The sequence below is a fragment of the Ictalurus furcatus genome, chromosome 12, assembly GCF_023375685.1.
Source record: "Ictalurus furcatus strain D&B chromosome 12, Billie_1.0, whole genome shotgun sequence".
Classification (NCBI taxonomy): Eukaryota; Metazoa; Chordata; class Actinopteri; order Siluriformes; family Ictaluridae; genus Ictalurus; species Ictalurus furcatus.
In genome coordinates this window covers 27,002,424-27,025,797 of record NC_071266.1, presented here as the reverse complement: position 1 = coordinate 27,025,797, position 23,374 = coordinate 27,002,424, and the positions used below count along the sequence as shown (strand labels likewise).

The window sequence follows — 23,374 nt, the reverse complement described above, 5'->3', positions numbered from 1 at the left end:
AAACCATCTGCTCTGCTGCCTGATACACGATAGTTCGTGACTTACACGCACATATACAAGTGGTCCTTCTGTCCAAGGAAGTTCTAATCCTGAGAATGTGATCTCTGCCTTATCAACAGCGTCTCCCCATTACAAATTCAGAGATCTTCACCCCACCAGCTGGTGTGTGAAGTTCTGAATGGTTAAATTACCCATGAAATCAAAATGCATGTTTCAGAGAGTGTGTGTGTGTGTACATTTCTCTAGCTGCTGTAGACACCTTTATAGACGTATATACTGAGAGAAACAATGCAAAAATCTTGTGTTGTTGATACTCTCATTATAAATGTAAGGTTTTTTTAATTCTCTTGATGAATCATTCTGCAATCAGTCCTCTTACTGAACCCTCTAGAATGCTTATGTCCCTCCTTCATTACCACAAATCCTGCTGATTATTAATTGTTTAGGTGGAGGTGTGGTGTATCTTAAAGGCGTCATTCTATACACATCAGTATTCTGTACTTTTCACTATTCTACACACGTCAATATTCTGTACTTTTCAATATTCTATACACGTCAGTATTCTATACATGTCAGTATTCTATACACGTCAGTATTCTGTACTTTTCAGTATTCAGTACACGTCAGTATTCAATACACGTCAGTTTTCAATGCACTTCAGTATTTCCTACACCAGTATTCAGTACACACTGGTATTTCCTACACTCCAGCTTTCTGTACAGTACCAAACCTACACTGGAGTGTTCAAAACCAAGAACCTGAATATGTTACAATGGCCCAGTCAAATCCCAGATCGCACTCTGATTGAAAATCTGTGTCAAGACTTGAAAATAGCTGTTTATAAACAGTCTCCAATACAGCTTGAGCAATTTTACCAAAAAGAATGGACAAATAAAAAATATCCGGATCCCAGTGTACAAAGCTGATAGACACATGCGCCAACAGAGTATCAGCCAGCGTTCGTCCTACCAATTATTGATCCGGGGGGGGGGGGGGGGGGTTCTTATTTCTTTTTCATTCAAAGCCATTTATGAGACCATACAGGCTGTGATTAATCTTGAAGTCTCATTAAATAGTGAAAGGATATCTTACCACTGCAGATTATTTGCAGATTGAAAACAAAGGAAATGGGTCTTCCAAAATCCAGTCATCTGATGAATTTCATGTGAATCAACATGACCTGATTAATCTGAGCATGTCTCTCATGTGGGACTTCACAGTGATGTAAACCCCTGTGTTTTGCTGTAATGGTTGTTCTGACACTCTGGTGGTGGAGTGAACTTCCTGTGGCTGTCTGAACAACTGAGTCACTTATAATTTTCTATAAGTCTGGTCAAAGACTAATTAAATAAAATTTTTGGGTGTCTGCTTAAATCATAATTAATACCATAATACCATTTAAATCTAATCCTATTCTACTAATCAAACAACATACAAAATCAAACCATGAAGAGAATTTCTGATACACGTTCTGAAAGGTAGAAAATAAGTATACACTGATCGCCACCTGGTGGTCAACACATTAAACATTATTATTATTATTATTATTATTATTATTATTATTATTATTATTATTTAAAAAGAATGTTTAATGATAATAATGATTAAAAAACATTTAAATGAAACCCTGCTAAAAAAACAACAACAACAAAAAAACATTAGAACCCCTCATAGAATTTGTAATGGATTTAGTGGTTATAATGGGAACTATATTGGCTTTTATGGAAACTGTAATGGTTCCTGTGGGTCTCTACTGGTAATCTGTTGCCTTCTATTGTTGGCATGTTACAGCGCCCCCTACTAATATTGGCACCCTTGGTAAATATGAGCAAAGAAAGCTGTGAACATTTTTATTTATTGATTACACTTTTGATCTTTTGTGACTTCCTGTTTCACAGGGGTATAAATATGAGGTAACACATAGGCCAAATTCCCTTAGTCATTCAAAACAATGGGTAAAACCGAGGAATGTAGCTGTGATGTGCAGCAAAAGGTTGTTGAGCTTCACACAATGGGAAGTGTCTATAAGAAAAAAGCACAAGCATTGAAAATGCCCATTTCCACCATCAGGCAATAATTAAGAAGTTCCAGTCGACTGGAAATGTTATGAATCAACCTGGAATTGGATGTGTATCTATATCGTCTCAACGAGTGGCCAAATAATCTCCAAGGATCACAGCTGGAGAACTGCAGAAGTTAGTTGTGCCTTGGGGTCAGAAAGTCTCCAAAACTACAATCTGAAGTCACCTACATAACCACAAGTTGTTTGGAAGGGTTTCAAGAAAAAAGCCTCTACTCTCATCTCGAGCGCCTTCAGTTTACCAGACACTACTGGAACTTCAAATGGGATTGGGTTTCTATGGTCAGATGAAACCAGAATAGAGCTTTTTGGTAATAAACACCAGAGGTGGTTTTGGAGCACACAGAGAGGTAGCCATATGGAAAAGTACCTCATGCCCACGGTTAAATATGGTGGTGGCTCTTTAATGTTTTGGGGCTGTTTTTCTGCCAGAGGACCTGGACATTTTGATAGGATACATGGCATCATGGACTCAAACATCAACAGATATTAAATGAAAACAGGACAGCAGGACAGTGATCCAAAACATACATCAAAATCAACACAAAAATGGTTTACTGACCACAAAATCAAGGTCCTGCCATGGCCATCCCAGTCCCCTGACCTGAACCCCAAAGAAAACCAGCGTGGACCTCGAATTGTGAAGGATCTGGAGAGGTCATGTATGGAGGAACGGTCTCAGATCCCTCACCATGTATTCTCCAACCTCATCAGGCGTTATAGGAGAAGACTCACAGCTGTTATCTTGGCAAAGGGAGCTAGCACAAAGTGTGACTAAAAAGGTGCCGATAATTGTTGCGCACCTATATTTAACAAAGATATATTTTTTGATAAACTTGTGTTTTGCTTGCAATTGTTTGATATCCATGAGAGCAGAATATTTTTGTGAATTTTTTGAAAGCTTAAACAATAAAGACCATTTTTCACAGCCTCCTCTGCTCATATTTACCAAGGGTGCCAATGTTAGTGGCGGGGCACTGCATGTCCTGTGGATAGGACCAATAATGGTAATGGTTTTAATGGTCAGCTGACGGTTTGTAATGGTATTTGTAGTGGAAACCATTAGGATTTCTCTGATGGTTTCTATTGTTGTTGTTCCTTTTCCCGCCAGCAGGGTATAGACATAATCAAGCACTATAAAATTTGGAATTTGAAATACTGATTTGTTAAATATTCCGAGCGCACCAGTTTAATGAAACACTACATTATCCAGAATGCGGTGACGTAAACAGGAAGTGCGTCACAGGAAGAAGGCGTAGCAGCAGCTACCGGAATTCAAAACTGCAGAGGACAAACAGATTTTTTTTCTATTTAAATACATAAATAAATAATACGAGATATATTGGTTTTCCGGGAATTAGTTTGTCGTTAGTTTAACGTCGTTAGTTTTAATGGAAGGTAATGTGAAAGAAATGGAGAATATGTTGAATAAATAAGAGAGGGAGTCGCGGTTACCAATGGCGACGCGGACGCGCTCGCGCTGCTCAAGCTGACTAGCAGAGTTTATAAACCTGCTCTGATTGATCCGGAGTGATCTTTCCTCTGTGTTTATCATGGTGAGTGAGTGAGTGTATCTTCTGTATTATATTTCCTTACCCGTGTAATTGCATGCATGATTATCTAGTGCTAATCATACAGGATTTAATTAGCAGGCTTGTTTCACTTTGCTAGCATTAGTATAGCATTAAAAATAAATAAATTAATAAGTCACCCAATAAATAAACAAAAGCTAGTTATACATAAACTCAAGATTGTAGTCAGGGAATAAAAAAAGTATTTTGGAGACCTTGCACAAGTGTGTGTGTGTGTGTGTGTGTGTGTGTGTGTGTGTGTGTGTGTGGTACATTTCCATGACTTAAACTTTTCCTCCTGGTCTCTGAGAGCTTCTGTTTATTCATGTATTTTATACATTTAAGCACAAGACCAGATGAAATAGAAATAAAATCAAATCTTAAAATCTTCCAGCTTGTTTTTCTTGAGTTATGACGCTCGTCCTATCAACCCCCTACTTCTTCCTTTCTTTCTTTCTTTGCATCTGCATCTTTTCTTTGACATCAATCATTCTTTCAGTTTTCCATCTCTTCCACCACTTTACATGGTGTAGTTTGTGTAAGCGAATCTTTTATTCGCCAAGTACTAGACATTTGTCTCGGTGCTGGAGTCACCAACACTGAACACGGGTTAGGGTTAGAGTTAGTTAGAGTTAGGGTCTCAACACCGAACACAATTCACACGACATCCAATAATTTACTGTGAACCTGAGCGATTGTTAGGTAAGGAATAATCTAGAAAATAAATCCCAGTAAATGAAGAAGACGCAGAGACTGCTGCAAAAGAAGCATTATCAGCGGTTTTCAAAAAGTGTGCAGTGCCTCCCACTGACCTAGAACCCCATAATAAACTCATACAGTAACAATAAGTGGCAAACTGAGTGGGACCAATGCACCATGAACAAACGCCATGAAATCAGCCCTATTGTTGGCAAAAGAAACGTTTCTCTGTGTTGAAATCGCTGGGTCCAGATCTTCTCCCCCAGATTTTAGAGTCTCTTAGACATTTCTCGCCATGGAAATAACTATAGAAGCTGGCATGTCGTTAAAAAGCACCTATTATGGATTTGAAAGGTGCCTAATTTTGTTTTAAAGCTCTCATACGATAGATTTACGTGCATCCGAGGTCAAAAAACACTTTAACGCGCTCATAATTTAAACTGCAGCGCTACCTTTTTTCCCTGCAGTGTCACAAACGACTCGTTAAATGATCCGTTCTAAACTCCTCCTTTCAGAGACCATACTCTGCTCTGATTGGTCAGATGTCCCAGTCTGTCGTGATTGGTCTACCGCTGTCAGTGAGCAGCTGATGAAGACCAGAGGCGGGGCTTTTTGTTATGAACCTACGTAGGTTAGTACAGGAAGTAAAGTCTGGAATCACTAACGACTCGATTCAGCTGTTCAGAATCGGTTCCTTCTTTTGGGAGTCGATAACTCCGTTTGTCGTGCGCTTTGATTTTTGAAACTTTGCAGACTGTTTATATTCACAAACAGCTACATGAAAGGTGATATCTGAAAAACCATAATAGGTGCACTTTAAAAAAAACACACACACACATTAGAGAAACAATAAAGGACAGGGTGGAGTGATGAAGCGGAGTCACTGTTACCACCCGGAAGTTCATAAATTTTCAATAACGGCACGTCCTGACGTGATTTATTCCTCTTACACGGTTACAGTTACAATTTATTAAAGAAGACACTTCATACGTTTCGCACGTTTATAGTTCTATTTAATGTTCGTGGAACACGTGAGTTCCTGTTCTCTCTTTCTCTCTGTGTTAATACAACAAAAATAAACTCACAGAAACCGGAAAAACCGTCTTGAAGATGTCGTAGAAGTTGAAGTTGCAGCTTTATGGTGCGCCGACACTTCCATAAAATGTCAAATAAATGTCTCCTTACAGAAAACTTCAGCATATCGACGATTACACACCTGTGATTACAAATCCCTGTGAATGAGCTGTTACTATAGAAACGATAATGTGTTCGAACACGCAAGTCGATTTGCAGCTGCGCTGCTCTCAGAGTTACATGTTTAATTTCTCTTTAATCTTTTCTCTTTCCACATGTCAGACGTCCAAACAGAAGAAAGGCCTGAGGGGTGAGTGGTCTATACACGTGACGCGAGTTCTAGTCCAGTGCTTTTCCTTTTTCTTTTTTTTTTAACTCAGATACACGAGTGTGATGTGTGTTGTTACTTTCAGGCTCGATCAGTGACGTGTTGGGAGACCTGCTGGGAGACGATGCTGATGGTACGTGACCGTACTGGGATATTTGCTTTAAATAGTCGTCCTGTTGGTATCTGAGGACCTGTAAAGTCCTCACCGTGCTGGACAGGCAACCTATTGTGTAAAATAGCACTGAAATGACCTCATGAGGTGTTCCTTTCCCCACCGCATCCTCTCAGATCCGCCGATGAAGGCCAGGTCTCCGCCTGGAGGACTCGGCAGACCAGCGGGTGTCTTGCGAACACAAAGCGGCAAGAGGTGAGCGCTCACGCTGAGAGACGGAGAGGTGGAGCTGAATGATGGAACGTGGAGTGGATATTCACCAGTGCTTTATGTTTAAACCCCTCAGGAACCTGCTAGACGATGAGTTCTTCAGTAAGCTGGCGGAGGAGGCGGAGAAAGACGACGAGGTGAGACAGGGTGCTGTTACGAGTCTTTGTTTTGTAATCTGGATCGTGATCGGTCAGAAGGTGTTGATTGATTTTCTATAACAGCAGCTCTGATAGTAGTGCAGCTGTGAATCCCAGGTTTGTATTAACACGCTCGTTGTGGTACGTTATTGTTCCTCCGTTGTGGATTATAAACGTGTGGTGATGTTTTCTGCATGGGAACGTTTATTAACGTTAGCGTATATTGAAGGAGTCTCCAGTGTCAGCACTTTGTAACAGTTAGAGGTAAAGCTGTAGTGTTAAGTTCTGCAGGATAGAGGAGTTTACACTTTGTGTTTTCTCTGTAACATGACCGGTGTGTTTTTTTTTTTTTTACTTGAAGAGAGAGAAAAAGAGAGTGTGGTGAGGGAATGAACGTTTACAGCTACTGTAACGTAAGTACGAGCAGGAATTAACTTATTTCTTTACATTCGCAGGCTTCCGATGTGTCCGAGGCAGACCCGAAGGCTTTGCTGGAGAGCATGAAGGTGTCTGGCTGATTTTTTTTCCATACATGAAATCTCAGAAAGTCTGTGAAAAGATGAGATCTTCTTTATTTTGTTTTAACCCAAAACCCTAATCATTCAAAATATCCATTTTAAATGAACTGGTTATATATTTTGTGTGTGGGGTCCAATCTCAGGACATGGATGATATGGACGCCGACTTGTTTGGTTCGAAGAGGAAGCCCAGTTCAGCCCCGGCGCAGAGCAGAACCTCCAGAACCGACACATCTAAACCAGAAGACGTGAACAAAACTAATCGTGAGTTGAGACTAAACTCAACACCTGCTGCACACAAGACATTTTATTTCCCTGTTTGTGTGTGTGTGTGTGTGTGTGTGTGTGTGTGTGTGTGTGTGTGTGTGTACAGTATCTCTCCCTCAGCATGTCAGTGTTTTGTGTCTAGCAGGGTTGGAGGAGAGGAAGCCCAGCTCTGCTCCCGCTGCTGCAGTGAGGAACTACAGGAAATTCGGCTTCATGGGTGAGCTTTAGTTTTGATTTACAGCGTTTACCATAAACAGTTACCTTAGCGTAGCAGCTATAAACACCCGTTCACTCACCAGCCCCTCTTTTTCTTTTTCTTTTCTTGAAGTAAATAAGAGAAAACAACACTCCAAAAGTCTGTCATGTTACCGAGAAAGTGTAAAACTCCTCTGTCCTGAAGATGTCGGAAAAACTTTAACGTTAAAGCTTTACCTCTCTGACATTAACGTAAACCTGACCTGCTGTTATAGAAAATTAATCCTCACCTACTGTACTGACCAATCAGAATTCATAATTCACTTAATAATAATAATAATAATAATAATAATAAAAATGATAATAATGGTAATAATAATGATACTAATAATAATGATGATGATGATGATGATAATAGTGATGATGATAATAATAATAATAATGATGTAAGTTTCGGTCAAACTGAATGCACTTTAATTTCAGACGTCTCTGTGCGAGTATTTCTGTTATAATATTAACATGCATTCAGTTTACATTAATGTGAATGGTTTATTTTCTTTGTTCGTTAATGCTTCGTTACTGCAGATGATGATGGTGATGGTGATGATGAGTCACCAGCTGCCAAACAAGGTATCAGCACAAAATTAAAAAAGGTTTATGCTGCTTTTTTCCCCTCAAAACAAAAAGGAACAGCAACTTTATTATGCTGATTTCAGTTTAAGAAGTCGGATACACGCTGATTACAGCCAAAGGCAAACGTTTGAGAATGAACAGCGGAGTAATTTGACGATCTTCAAGTCCAGTGATGTTTTTGTGGATCTTTACTCGGCTGCTGGTCTTCCTTTGTCTGTAACAGATGACCTGGATGATCCTCTGGATGACCTTCTGAACGAACTGGACAATGAACGGCCGAAGAGCATTCCATCCGGAAAAGCAGGAAAGCAGCAGTCGTCCTCCCCGGCTGTACAGAAGAAAGAGGAACGAGGTCAGAACAATATTTTGGAAAGTTGCCGATCGAGTTCCTGTGCACTGTTCCTCACTGCAGGAACCTGTTCATGAACTCGGGGAAACATTTAGCTGGAAGTGTCCAGGGCTGACGCTGTAGTTTTAGTGTGAAAGTTTTTTAGCTCCTGCTCCAGAGTAGGTACTTCTCAGTTAGACCAGAGTATAATAGTTTCAACTAAGTAAAGGGGTTTCAAGAACATTTTCTTGTTCAGCAGTGATATTTTATAGTATGAAATACCTTGTATTATAAAATACCTTGTATTATAAAATACCTTGTGTTATAGCCACGCCTGCACCTGCACCTAAGAAAGACAACGAGTTGACCTTCGACGATGACGAAGACGACCTGATGGACGCACTGGGGTTCAGTGACACCCCAAAAGGACGAGAAAGTGGACTTATCCCCAAAAAAGAGAAGTAGGATTTAACTTTGATCTCATATTTATTAGATCATGCCCAGGCTGTTTTTCATTTCCTTTATTCCCTGTAATGTAGAAATGTGCTCAGATCATGAATCGATGGTTAGATAATTCAGTGGGTTTCTCATGGAGGTGTGTATGGAGATAAACTGACCTCTGATTTGCGGTTATTTTTATTATTTGGGCTGCTGTGCAGTGAAGCTCCTCAGAGAGCACGCACCAGACTGGATGAGATTTTGGGGATCGGGACATCTCCTCACCTGCTGGAGAGACCTGTGACCGGCGAGAAAAAAGACACAACACCCGCAGAGAGACAGCCACAAAAGAGCTCGGCTGTCAAAGGTAACGAAATACTGTTCGTTAGTATCGTCTCTCTGTCTGTCAGTCTTAGTGAAGGAGGCGTGGCCTCTGTGTCACAGTAGCACTGAAGGAGGCGTGGCCTCTGTGTCGCAGTAGCACTGAAGGAGGCGTGGCCTCTGTGTCTCAGTAGCACTGAAGGAGGCGTGGCCTCTGTGTCTCAGTAGCACTGAAGGAGGCGTGGCCTCTGTGTCTCAGTAGCACTGAAGGAGGCGTGGCCTCTGTGTCTCAGTAGCACTGAAGGAGGCATGTCCTCTGTGTCTCAGTAGCACTGAAGGAGGCGTGGCCTCTGTGTCTCAGTAGCACTGAAGGAGGCGTGGCCTCTGTGTCTCTGTCGCAGTGACGGAGGCGTGGCCTCTGTGTCTCATGTAAATATCACAAAGCATCATGTTATATCAGGACTAACGACTGGGTTGAATTTGTTACAGCTGTAATGTGATGCTGTTTTGCAGATTCTATATTTGGAGAAGAAGACTTAACGTTCGGCTCGTACCAGCCTACCCTGGGCTCGACTCCGGAGGGACGTACCTCTCGCAGGCACTCCGTACGGTGAGAAAACATATAACAGGATCTGACTTGGGAAACATGGTGAAAATGCTGTCCTGCTGTTTCAGCAGTTGAAATCGACCACTGATCCTTACTCTCGCGTAGATTCTCTACTGAGGACATCAGCTCTGCTTCTCCAGAACACAAGATCAAAACCTCCACCGTGACCTCCACACGACCTGGCCGTCCCGCTTCAGACTGGCTCGGGCTGAAACAGGACGAATACGAAGCAGAGAAGGAGAAGGAGCCAAAGAGGAGAGAGACGAAGGAGTCCACGGGAGCTTCTGAGAGACCAAAACCTCCTCCTTCTCCATCACATGTAGGAGGAAAACCATCCAGAGTGACCTCGAAACCCAACGAGGAGCTCCAAGCCGTGCCTGACTCTCCAGAAACTTCCACAAACGCTGCAGCCAAATCAGAGCTTAAACAGAAGGAGTACGAGGACGACTGGCTGGCAGGAGCTCTGAGTAAGAAGAAAGCACTGGTGGAGGAGAGAGAGAAGAGGCAGGAGGAATCTCTGGGGCTTGGAGAGGAGATAGACCTGGACACGTTCCTCAGGTATGGAAAAGTCCAGCAGACATGCTAGTATTTGACACTTTACTATAGATTCATATAGAGGCGCTTCTTGTTTCTATAGCAACAACTCATTCACAGGGACTTCCCTGGCAGCCGATCCACATATTAAAAAAATTACATGTGTAATCGTTCTTATGGTGACGTTTTCTGTAAGGAGATGCTTATTTAACATTTATGGAAGGAGTCTCCAGTGTCAGCGGTTTGTAACAGTTTTGGGCTGTCATTTTAAAAATAGTTACTGGAATGTTTTTGTTGTTTTCCCAGCAAACGAAACACCACCTCGACTCCGCATAGGGAAAAAGAGGACACACCCCTCCCTCCCAGACAGCCCAGGTATCACAGTACATCACTGTAGTGAACACACTCCTGTTTAACACATCGCCGTCCAGGGGATTACATATCTTACACACATTTACACAAATTTACAAACATTTATACACCTTTACAAACATTTACACATATTTACACACCTTTAAAAACATTTACACACCTTTATACACCTTTACAAATCTTTGTACACCTTTACACACCTTTACAAACTTTTATACACCTTTACACACCTTTATACACCTTTCCACACATTTACACACCTTTACACACATTTCCACACATTTATACACCTTTACACACATTTCCACACCTTTACACACCTTTATACACCTTTACACACCTTTAAAAACATTTACACACCTTTATACACCTTTACACACATTTCCACACCTTTACACACCTTTATACACCTTTACACACCTTTAAAAACATTTACACACCTTTATACACCTTTACAAACCTTTACACACATTTCCACACCTTTATACACCTTTACACACCTTTACAAACCTTTATACACCTTTACACACATTTATACACCTTTACACACATTTACACACCTTTAAAAACATTTATACACCTTTATACACCTTTACAAATCTTTGTACACCTTTGCACACCTTTACAAACCTTTATACACCTTTCCACACCTTTATACACCTTTACACACCTTTATACACCTTTCCACACATTTACACACCTTTATACACCTTTACACACATTTATACACATTTACACACCTTTATACACATTTATACACATTTACACACCAGTGCTGTGTGCAGTGTCGTGTTACAGCTGATTCTGATCAATAGAATGCTGAAACATTAGAGAATAAATAAATATGCTCTTCGCTATTGTGTGTGTGTGTCCTCAGCAGTCAGTCTCTAGTTGCGTCTAGCCGACAGCAGAGCCCTGCGCTTGCCCCGACGTCCAGCACAGGAGGTCAACACACACACGGTACGTCCACAGCAGCAGCACTACAGAAAGAAAGATGGAGCAGCAGTCCACGTCCTGCACAAGGAGGGGCGGGTCCTTACTCTCACGCTGGCTGCTGATTGGATAGAAGTCAGACTGTGGGAAATGGAGATAACAGATAATCTGTTCTAAGCCTTACTTTAATGACCATACATACATGTTGATATGTTAAGTTATAGATTGAGAAGTCCAGACTGCATGAATATGCAAAATGGAAATGCCACTTTGTCACATGCCCCGCCCCCTCCCTACTAAACCACTGTGGTGTGGCCCACATTTATTTACATTAACAAGATGGGCTCTGAAGTTCTCTCTCTCTCTCTTTGTCTCTCTCTCTATTTGTCTCTCTATCCCTGTGTGTGTGTGTCTCTCTATCTGTCTCGCTCTCTCAATCTCTCTCTCTCTATCCCTGTGTCTCTCTCTCTCTATCTGTCTCTCTATCCCTGTGTGTGTCTTTCTCTCTCTCTGTCTCTCTATCCCTGTGTGTGTCTCTTTCTCTCTCTCTATCTGTCTCTCTCTCTGTCTCTTTATCCCTGTGTGTGTGTGTCTCTCTCTCTCTCTCTCTCTCTCTCTCTCTCTCTCTCTCTCTCTCTCTCAAAACCAGAGCAGAAACCTGCAGTTGTGAGCGCTGCACCTGTCCAGCAGGTGTCTCTGTCTACAGATGGCCTTCAGCAGCTCCTCCTGCAGCAGCAGGTCTGCCTTCACTCTTTTTCTCTCTCACACACATACACACACCTCAAACACAGTGGCACAAATTACTGACTCAGTGGCAATTCATCATGAAAATAAATGACAATAGTGTGTGTGTGTGTGCGTGTGCGCAGCTGGCTCAGGCTCAGCTCTGGGGTTTAGGGACACCACTGGACCCGAATTCCTTACAGAAACAGAGCAGAGACGCAGAACATCACACCAGAGACACTACTGCACTACAGACCAGGATCATACAGCTGGAGGGACAGGTACGCACACACACACACCACACCACACCACACACACCTACACACATATACATGTACATACACACACACACACTTACATACACATACATACACACACATACATACACACACCTACACACACACATATACACACACATACATACACACAGAGCGCTGAGTGTATATTTCTCTGTTTGTGTAACAGGTACGGAGTCTGCAGCTGGAAAAGGATCAGCTACAGATGTTACTAGATAATGTCCAACAGAGACACAAACATGACACAGAGCTTATGGAGAACACACACAGGTAACACACACACACACTCACACACACAAGGCGTAATGAAAAGCATACGCAAGTGAATTTAACGTGTGTATTTAACCTCAGCAGAAATGAACATTTTCATTTAAACAAACTTATAGACACTGTACTGTACTGAGCTTACACACACACACACACACACACACACACACACACACACAAACCTTCTTTCTCTCCCTTCTCCCCCTTCCTTCCCCAGAGCTCGTGTGAAGCTGCTGGAGGAGTGTGCGGTGCAGCGGGAGACCCGGGCACACATGGAGAACCAGGAGCTGACGGAGCGTCTGGAGGCGGTGATGAAGCTGGTGCAGCAGGAGAGGGCGGAGCTTCAGGAACAGCACCACCGCAGGCTAGCACAGAGCCAACAGGAGAGAGACAGAGAGGTGGAGAGACTCCGAGAGCTCCAGAGGTATACACACACATTGGTGAGACATGGTATGCGTAACCAATCAGCAATGAACAGCACTGCAAGCCCCGCCCCCTGTTCGAAAAAATCCAGCTGGACCCTTTTGGAACCAGTGTCGATGGAAAAGCAGTTTTGTAGTACTGAACGTTCTTGTACACACCTGGAGGTGTGTACTTAGTGTGTGGTGTGTGTGTGTTACAGGAAATCCATACTGGAGATGAAGAAGGATCACGAGGAACAGGTACAGAGACTCAGGAGACTGAAGGACGAAGAGATTGATGCAGTGACCAGTGCTACCTCACAGACCAGGTACTGGCATTTAAGCACACACACTCAATAAGTATAAACTATTCAAAGTTGGCAGTTAACTAGCGAGCTAACACAGCTACAGTTAACACAGCTACAACTAGCACAGTTACAGCTGGCACAGTTACAGCTGGCACAGCTACAGCTACAGCTAGCACAGCTACAGCTAGCACAGTTACAGCTAACACAGTTACAGCTAGCACAGTTACAGCTAGCACAGCTACAGCTAACACAGTTACAGCTAGCACAGATACAGCTAACACAGCTACAGCTATCACTGGCTAATGTGTGTTTCTGACACAGAATATAGTGATTAATTCTAGAAAGACTCAGTAGGTATTATTTATAACACACCACCTATTTCACAAAAACCATTTGTAGTTAGTAATTAAGGTGGTCCTTTTATACTGTTCACTACACAGTGACGTGTGTGTGTGTGTGTGTGTGTGTGTGTGTGTGTGTGTCTAGGTCCCTGTCGGCAGTTATTGAGCAGATGGAGCAGTTCTCTCTCAGGTTGGGCGATCTCTCGTCTCGCATCGAGAACACTCACGAAAACACGACTCATGGTCTGGAGCTCGGTGCTCGCCAGAGAGACGAACAACTGCGAGGTACAACACACACACCACACACACACACACACACACACACACACACACACACACACACACACAAAAGAAATAAATATACAAGTCAAATTCTAACCAGTATCATCACCCTTATCAGTTTTATTATAGAATCTGATGTTAGGCCACGCCCTCTACCTGAGTCTAACACCAAACTAATGCTGTTTGACTTCATTTTTGTGTTCAAGCTACAGTGTGTGAGGGGTGGTGCATATTTACCTCTGTGATGATGTGAGCAGACATGTTGATTCAGTGGTAATTGGGAGGAAACCGTCCCAAGTTTCAGAGCAGAAATTCTGATTTAAGGGGCATATTCTTCGTAGTTAGAGTGTTAGTTGAATACAGCATATGAACTGAGGAAGTGATTTTGCTCATGAGTACTTAGCGTGCGTGTGTATGTGTGTGTGTGCGTGTGTGTGTGTGTGTGTGTGTGTGTGTGTGTGTGTGTGCGTGTGCCGTGTCTCAGTGCTGCAGGTGCGTCTGACTCAGCAGCAGAGGGACATGGTCGAGGAGAGAACCCGACTCAAAGAGGTCATATCCAAGATGGACTCACAGCTGGCCGAGCAGCAGAGACAGCTGCAGCAGGTCTGTCCAGTGGGGAAGGGGGCGGGGTTTGGGGTCCGGGTTCCAGTTTTACAGTCACTTCATAAAGATGACGTCATTACGTGACCATACTGACCATCGGGTGTAACACGATTAGATTCATGCACACACTGAAGTGCCTAAAGTGCTTCCTACTGATGCTGAAATGTGTGTGTGTGTGTGTGTGTGTGTGTGTGTGTGTGTGTAGGAGCGCTGGCGGGTCACGGCAGAGCAGGCTAAAGCGGAGTCAGCGTTACGAGGCCTTGAGGAGGAGAGACGCACCATGACTCAACACTTCACCATAGAGAGAGAGGAGCTGGAGAGAGCCAAGGTCTCTCACACACACACACACACACACATGTACACGTACACATGGAAAATAGAAAACCTTTAATAACCTTAAATATGTCAGAAGCAGTGTAAATGGGACCACGGTGTGTGTGTGTGTGTGTGTGTGTGTGTGTGTGTGTGTGTGTGTGTGTGTTAGAGCACTCTGCTAGAGGAGCAGCAGTCGGTGATGCAGCGCTGTGCAGAGGAGAGGAGGAAACTGGCTGCAGAGTGGACACATTTCCACACCCAGGACAAACTGCGCAAGGAGAGAGAGATGGACCGAGAGGGACACATCATCAGCATGGCACAGGTATACACACACACACACACACAGACACACACACACACACACAGTAGGATCAAGGAACAATCATATATGTATATTTGCCAGTAGCGACGAAGGGGTGTGTGTGTGTGTGTGTGTGTGTGTGTGTGTGTGTGTGTGTGTGTGTATACCTGTGCCATGCTGATGATGTGTCCCTCTCGGTCCCTCAGGAGCAGGCCGAGCTGAAGCTCAAAGCGGGAGAGCTGAAGCAGAGAGAGGAGGCCATACAGAAGGAGAGAGAGAACCTGGAGAAACTCCGAGGCGAGCTGGAGGGGGAGAGAGAGAGACTGAACACAGCGGCTCTGCACCTCAAACACCGAGCTCAGGAGGTGGAGACTCTCAGCAAGGTGATGTCTAACACACACACACACACACACACACAGGGAGCTATATGCCTGACTGATAATGTGATGGTGTAGCTGTGTATAAATTGAGTGTGTGTGTGTGTGTGTGTGTGTGTGTGTGTGTGTAGCTGGCATATGAGCGGTATGAGGAGGGCGGGAGAGCGCTGCAGGAAGCTCGGCAGGTGGAGGCGGGACATCAGGCTCGTCTGCGTAACATCCACACTGAGCTGGAGCGACTGAGGAAGCAGGAGCACAACCTACAGCAGGTGTGTGTGTGTGTGTGTGTTCTGTACTCCTCGGGATGTACAGAACCTAGCATTTATTTTAGAATGTCAGTTTATGCAAATAGACTGTGTGTGTGTGTGTGTGTGTGTGTGTGTGTGTGTGTGTGTGTGTGTGTGATTACTCCCCTTTCCTGTCTCTCAGGAGAGGATGAGAATGACAGATTATCACAGAGAGATGGACAGAATGAGACACAACCTTCCTACTGACCACTTACCTGCCCCTGTTGATCCTTTACGTACAGGTACACACACACACACACACACACACACACACACACACACACACACACACTCCCACAGACACCACTTTCCTATACAATAACCCTGCCTTCACACAACAAACAACAAGTCACTTGTAGTTTTGTTTACAATGTATTTAAGACTGATTTTCATGTCACGTGCTCAGCTTTAGTCATAGATTAGCAAAGCAAACGACTAAGGATTTTGGGATGGCAGAAATGAACACGAAATCAAGGAAACTTTCACGCCAAACACGCCAAACAAATTTGTGCGATAGCAATTCCGCCAATTCAAGTAGATTTCTGCAAATAAAAAGCATCAAAAAAACTCAAATTGCATCACAAATTTTGGAGAGAAAAAAAACAGCAGCAGCAAAATCAAGCCTTTTCTGGCTACAACAGTAAAAACAAAATTTTAAACTACACAAAATCCTTATATACTTATTCACTTATATTACTTCTCCGGTTAACTTGGCTCCTTTGATGACTTAAAACTGATCTGTAGTACCAACAGTAACTCTGTTGGTACTTTTTAGAATCTCTTTTTAGTTGATTATACACATTTTTCTTTATACGTGTGTGTGTGTGGCATATATATCTACCCTGTTTGCAACTACTGTTTTTACCACACGCATGAGGTTTACACACCATTATTTTATGTTTAAAAAACATGTTAAAACAATCTGAGAAGCAACTGTTTACACTGTAAAAACTAGGCAGAATCCTGCATGAACTGTACATTCACATGGATTGTTTGACTTCTGTTACAAAACTCTCTTCCGTTTCAATAAATATATTCAACGCTACAGTATTACCTAATAACTGCTCAACATGAAGGCCTTCAGCTCATGCAGGCAGAGATGAGTGTTAACTATTAACCGTTTCACGGGAACGATTTCCTCCAAATGTGTTGTCAGGGTTTTCTCCGGTGTTTAACAGCACGGCGGTTCTTCCTCCAGCGGTGCCAAATAACAGCTCCAGAGCCGTTTCTCCAAAACTACAAGCCACACTGGCCACACTGGCTGTGCTGAGACACACTGCTGAGAAGGTGCACACACACACCATACCTTTTTTGTGTGTAATACCTCACATACACATCTTCACTGCTGAAACTAAAACATCTCTAATTTAGGACCGGGACTTCCTGCAGGACGAACAGTTCTTTCTGGACACACTGAAACGCACACCATGCAACACAACCCTACATACATGACAACGGCTCAAACAGAGCATTAAGGACTCTGATGGTTTGGGGGAAGAAGCTGTTACACAGTCTGTCTGTGAGGGACTGACTGCTTGGGTACCTTTTACCAGAAGGCAGGAGAGTGAAGAGTGTGTGTGATCTGCACGATTATGGCCAAAATGATAATCCTGATTATTTATCTTGATTATTAATTGATTTTAGGGACAACATATTTTTTTGTACTTTCACATTTAAATAAACAGACCGCTGCTTTCACCTCCATCTTGTGCTACATTTCTGATAATGTACAAATCTTTGCATCAAATTAGACTGAGCCTTAAAGTGCATCATCTTGTAGAAGCAAAATATAAATAAAATTGTACCCAAAATATAGGATAAGTAAAAATAAAAATGCCATCAACCAAATGAAAATATGCATCAAATACAACAATATGCAACCAAATGAAAACAATTCAGTCCTATGCAGAAAAGGCAATAACAGTGTTTACAGGAGGAGAGACGCAAGACAGTTTCTTTTAGGAGCTCTTGTGAACCTAATTACAAACATTTAGGAGCACAGTTGAAGTTGAGGGGTTTTTTTATTTTATTATTATTATTATAAGAATTTAGGAACATAGTGTGAGCCATGACAAATTAATTTACCTTCTGATAAGCTAAATTTTATATTTTCAGTTAATTTGACAGACTGTATGTAAAAAAACAACAGTTAACCTGTTCCACCTTGTAAACAAATACAATAAACCTCAATGTTCAGTGTTTGAAGTCGGCTCCTCTTAAACATATTTAAAGCTACACTATTAGACATTTCCACTGTCATGGTTCTGGGCTGGAGTCAGTTCTCGAACCGCTCTGTGTGTATTGTGTATATATCTGAATAATCTCATATAGGATGTGATTGAGTAAGTTCATTTACCCGTCAGATACAAAGCACTTTAGTTTAATATGTTCATTACTGATGCACCGGTCAGGATTTTTACGACCAAAACCGATCCAGATACCAATCTTTTTTTGTTTAAACTTTAATCAGGAGGTCTGTCATAAACAGTTAAATGTAAGCTCTCTGCTCATGGGAACTGTTAACTGAATTAAAATAATAGCAATGAGATACTGTTGGTTAATTGATAAATAAACAAGCATAAAATATTTATTTTTAAACATAAACAATAGTCCTAATTAAAAGTAGACTAACACAAAAATGATCCATATTAGGAAAAAGGCTAATAGCCTTCATAAGGGGATAGCGAACTAAGCTTAATGTCAAATTGATATTAAATGCAACCCATAGTAATTAAACATTACTTCATTTCTCATTTTATTTATATTTTATGAAGTTATTATAATATCTATTTTTATATTAAATGATTTATTTATAACTAAGCACATTTTCTGTCTTTACATTTTAGTAGTTTTCTGTTTATCAGTTGTTCCTTTTAGATTTCTTACCCAGTTCAGTGTTGCTATGTCTGCTGATAATATTTTTTTGGGGGGAGGGCCTGAATCAAAACATGGAAACTCGTGCTGACTTTTATAGTGATATCTGGCAACCCCAAGTTTAAATGAAGTGAATACACTATGTCAGGGGTTCCCAAACTTTTCCAGGGCAAGGCCCCCCAAATGGCATTAACATTTGACTGAGGCCCCCCTTTTGCAAGATGTCTTTAAAACACATTAAGAATACAGACTTCTGAATATATCCCCCTTTTTTTATTATTAATAATTACATATTACTTCTTTACATTACATTAGGAATTGATTGTGTGTATGTGTGGTTGTCAGAGTGAGAATTTATTTTTCACACCAAATTGTTGAGGCCCCCACTTTGAAAACCACTGCACTATGTATTAGTGAAGAGCATGAAGAGAGCAGCAGCATACTCTTTCTGAACAGTTGCTAATCTTGATTATGATTGGTGAAGAATTATTTAATAAAGAAGTTTGAATTAATCCCCCCTTGTAGCATTAGCAGCATTATTAATTTACTCCGCACGAAGCCACTGTGTCTACACCAGCAGGTTGAGGTCATTTTGCGGGATCGATAAAAGATGGCAGTTTGTGAGATCGGGAAGTTGAGAGAAGCAGATGATGTACAGTGTTACTCGTCATCATAATGGTTTCTCTGCAGTATTTCCACACTTGTTCAGTTGACTGAGGAGATGAAAAGCAGTGTGAAAGTAACTGTTGTGTGGTGTAGATGCATTTTGGACTTCCTGTAGTTTTTATTCTGATTGTATTAGACAACTCCAAACAGGTCACTTGCACCTGTGTGAATCTATTCAGTCCTGATTAATTATGCAGCCCTAGTGTGAGGAGCATCCACAATGCTGGTGGCTTTACAGATGGGTGTGGTGTAAATGTCTATGATGGAAGAGAGACCCTGCTCTCCCCTGCAGTGTTTTACAACCTGATTAAGGTGTAATTTGCAACCCATGCAGTGCTACAGCTACCCTCAATAGAACGTTATGGGAGGTTTTTTCCAGGCTTTGCAGGAAGACAACAATCTGCTGAGTTTTCTTGGTCATGGAGCTGGTGTGAAGGGACCAGGTGAGGAAGGAATTTGGGGTTATCACAGCAGCCAGGTAAAGTGTATAATAGTGACAAAATATATTTAATTACATGAGCAGCATAAGTGCAAGCAGCAGTGCAGGAATGTGCAAATAGTGCAATTTAAGTCAAATAATTTTAATACATGCAAAGAATATTCAGCTTGGAAAAAGAAAGACAAGACACTTCAGCCAACTTTTGATAAGTAGCTTTATTTATACAGTCAAACATCACAAACAAATCAGCAATAATAGTAGTCCAGTGAACAAAGTGACTTCTTCCTCCCAGGACATTTCACCACTGGGCGTGTCCATTTCACCAAGGAAATCACTGAATCTTCCTCCTACATCACCTGAAACAATACGGGTCAGTTAGTGTTTGCTCCCTGATCTCATACACAGTGTAGAGTATGAGGACAAGCCTCAGGTTACCGTGTCTCCACATGATCATTTCAGACAGGGATAACTTTTTTTCATCACAGGCTTGTCTGTGCAGTTTCTCCATACCAACACAACTGCTCAGTCCCCAAGCAAGCACTCAAACCAAGAACAGGTTCTATTCATCTCCCCAGCCATCCAAACCTTAATTTACATTTCATTAATTGGTTTAGCCTGTAATCTACCTTCTTATAATTGGAAGTTAACCACAGCCGATAAAATCTGGATTCTGATTAGAATGCAGATGAGGAAAAGGCCATGTGAGCTTACTACAATGTGCATGACATTGAGTGGAGCACCTTGGAAATGCATTAGCAATAACTTTTTTAAAAGGCAGGAGTGTTGGAGCAGGAAAGACCATGAAAACCCTTAAGAATCATGCACCATAACTAGAGTTTGTTATGATTTAAAAGTACCTAGTCTTTGATGTAATCAGAGGTTGATCTGGTCCAATCACAGCCTCTATATAGGTGGTTACCTAGAGGGAAACCAGCAAGGAGAAACCTTCAGATTCATCCTCAGAACAGCATAGCATTAACCAGTTTCAGTCATCACGCCAGACAGCACTTCGTATGCAACACAGGAATACCACACGCCATCAATTTATATATAGTTACAGCCACAACAGATTAAACACTACCTGCTGGAGCTGATGGTCAAGCTGGAAGTTCCTTCCAGGATTCATTCATATTGAAGGACACCAAGATTTCCACAAGTGAGCTTCTACAAGAGTCAGATAACAAGTAGTCAGTAAAATGCACACTTTGTAAACTCCTAATAATCCACTACACTTCATGTATAATCTGAACCAGAATTACACACCAATGCTTACATCATGTGGGTTTATTGGAATTATAACATGACCGTTGACCCTTTCCAGTCATACCGCATCTTACGGTTTTCTCCATGTTTATACACTACAATAGGTTTTAATACCAGCACGTGCAGCCCTGGCTGTGTGAAGTTTCTTATAGAGGCTTTAACAGGCGGGAACACTGATTCACGTGCTCGCGCACCTCGCTTATATTCATTTAAAAAATAAACAAAAAAATCGTTTCCGTCACTTCCACTCAATACACACCCAAAAGTGTAAAGCCTTCTACATATTGAAACACGTGTAAAGGAACGTACAACTACCTTTTATAAAAAATATTTATTTAAAAAAAAAAAAAAAAGGGGTAAAAAGACGGCGCGCGCTTCCACGCGGTCCATTCAAGCTAGCAAACACTAGCTAGCCTGTCCAAGTTCTGGGGTTAGAGTGTGGAAAACCCTGTAGATTTCCCCAATTTAAACGAGAATGTTGTGAAAGTGTTTTGTTTCTCTATTAAAACAAGAAAGGGGGGGAAAAAAGACATCGATACAAACCCACTCGGTATATAAAATAAAATCAGATTAGCGCGCGATAGCTACCGTTTATTTATTAAAAAAAATAGACAGATCTGATTACGTTTAGAAACACTTACATTCAGTCAGGGCGGTTTTAGCGTTTCCATATTTAACCCTCCAGTAGTTAATATTTTATTAACGAGCATTCAAGAGCAGTCTCCCCTCCCGGTGATGTGAGCAGTGCTGCAAGCGGAAAAGAGACCGAAGATGGCGAAGGTGTCAGTATTTATACCACATATGACGTAACAAACCACGTGACTATGGACCTATGGGACGTGCCAGTGTACTCTGTTGCATTCGTGTTTGTGGAGTTAAAGCACGATTCATTCATATAACAACATCTGGGAACATATAACAACATCTGTCAGGTCTCCTCTTTCATTCTCATTCTAGGTGGAGAGTACATAAATAAAATATATACAATATAAATATAATATTATAAATATTTATTTATTTATTTATAAGTTATAATAATCGGTTATATATAAATGTTGAAGCTATTAAAACCAGATGTGCCAGTTGTTCGGAAAAACTTCAGTGTTATAGTGAAGGAAAATAGAAAGGAAGAAATTATGTTTAAAATTGAGCGTCTTTATTCTTTATTTCCTTCCTTTCCCTTCTTCGGTTCCTCTTTAATCCTAATATGTGCAATAAAACATTTAGTTTATAATGATTTCATTGTATGAATATTTAAATAAAATGTCTATGCAACTTTCTCACCTCCTCCTTCTGAACATGTGTTTATTATGAAGATGAAGTGTGAGAGTTATAGATGTGTGGATGTGGAGAAACAGAAAAATCTGCAGCAAAAAATGGCATTTTGTAAAAAAATAAAATAAAAACAAAATAATAATAATAATAATAATAATCACACATCCATGTGGAACACTAAACTCTATTACAGCAGGCCTAGAACACAGCTTTGTTAGTTAATATGGAGAAAGAAACAGCGGATGTAAATAATATACTGTATACTGTCATCAGAGGCGAACCTAGATTATGTGGGGGCCCTATGGGCAAAATAAATGCATGGGGCCCTTTAGACAGATTTATGGTGTTATTATGTCTTCAGGTTACCTGGAGATTTTGCTGTGACCCTTTACTTCTGTGGAGGAATCGCAGTAGATGCGTGTTACAAAGACTTCATTTCTTTATTGAAAACAATCGTAAGAACATAGAAAAGTGAATAAAGAAAGGGGCTACGTTACAATAGCAGAACATGGTCTCAAAACTGTGTCCCTTCCCCCTGTCACAACCCTCCTGTGACCCCCGGCTCCCCTGTCTACTACCTTTCTACTACCTGAATATAATACGTAGGTATGATAGTTGAGGCCCACATCATTATGGGAAAATATAAAATGTTACACCAACACATATAAATCTTATAATAAGGTGAAATAAATCTGAAATTGGTCAAAGAGTTTGGGGTTTGTTTGTCTTTAATTATCCTTAATTCACTGGTCATTATCTCCATCACTCAAACCTATTTCCTCTTTTCCTCCTCCTCTTGTTTTCTCCTGCGCTTCTGATTGCCAGATAAGTTCATTTTTCAGATTCACTTGCAGTGCATAAACGAGTCTTCAGACCTGATAGCGCCCTGCAGAGAGAGGTCCCCTTTAAGGGGGTTGCTGAGATGCTGCACATTATTTT

At 41.4% G+C, this 23,374-nt stretch overlaps 1 protein-coding gene, 1 long non-coding RNA gene and 1 other non-coding gene across 7 annotated transcripts; 1 reads left to right on the top strand and 2 right to left on the bottom strand.

Moving 5' to 3' along the window:
- Positions 1–3,329: 3,329 nt before the first annotated feature.
- Positions 3,330–17,616, top strand: LOC128615876 (fas-binding factor 1 homolog). Of its 5 annotated transcripts, none has more exons than XM_053638252.1 (30): positions 3,330–3,636; positions 5,707–5,734; positions 5,838–5,885; positions 6,041–6,119; positions 6,211–6,271; positions 6,727–6,777; positions 6,933–7,053; positions 7,202–7,273; positions 7,837–7,881; positions 8,108–8,236; positions 8,541–8,673; positions 8,872–9,017; positions 9,485–9,581; positions 9,684–10,136; positions 10,419–10,487; positions 11,365–11,444; positions 12,082–12,155; positions 12,287–12,421; positions 12,606–12,706; positions 12,921–13,127; positions 13,326–13,433; positions 13,899–14,038; positions 14,520–14,638; positions 14,844–14,966; positions 15,123–15,275; positions 15,461–15,637; positions 15,763–15,900; positions 16,061–16,160; positions 17,075–17,205; positions 17,290–17,616. In XM_053638252.1, the coding sequence occupies exons 1-30, from the start codon at positions 3,634–3,636 to the stop codon at positions 17,368–17,370; spliced, it is 3,402 nt and encodes a 1,133-aa protein (XP_053494227.1). In that variant the 5' UTR covers positions 3,330–3,633; the 3' UTR covers positions 17,371–17,616. The 5 variants fall into 5 exon arrangements, with proteins under 5 accessions (XP_053494227.1, XP_053494225.1, XP_053494226.1 ...); XM_053638250.1 differs by having other exon boundaries at positions 12,067–12,155; XM_053638251.1 differs by having other exon boundaries at positions 11,362–11,444.
- A 2,477-nt stretch (positions 17,617–20,093) lies between these two features.
- LOC128615877 (uncharacterized) lies at positions 20,094–21,978 on the bottom strand. The gene is made up of 4 exons (XR_008387304.1): positions 21,802–21,978; positions 20,979–21,061; positions 20,755–20,816; positions 20,094–20,253 (listed from the first exon to the last, which is right to left on the bottom strand). It is a non-coding gene; the product is annotated as an uncharacterized LOC128615877 (long non-coding RNA).
- Positions 20,317–20,388, bottom strand: LOC128616385 (small nucleolar RNA R38). The gene has a single exon (XR_008387435.1). It is a non-coding gene; the product is annotated as a small nucleolar RNA R38 (small nucleolar RNA).
- Positions 21,979–23,374: the final 1,396 nt, after the last annotated feature.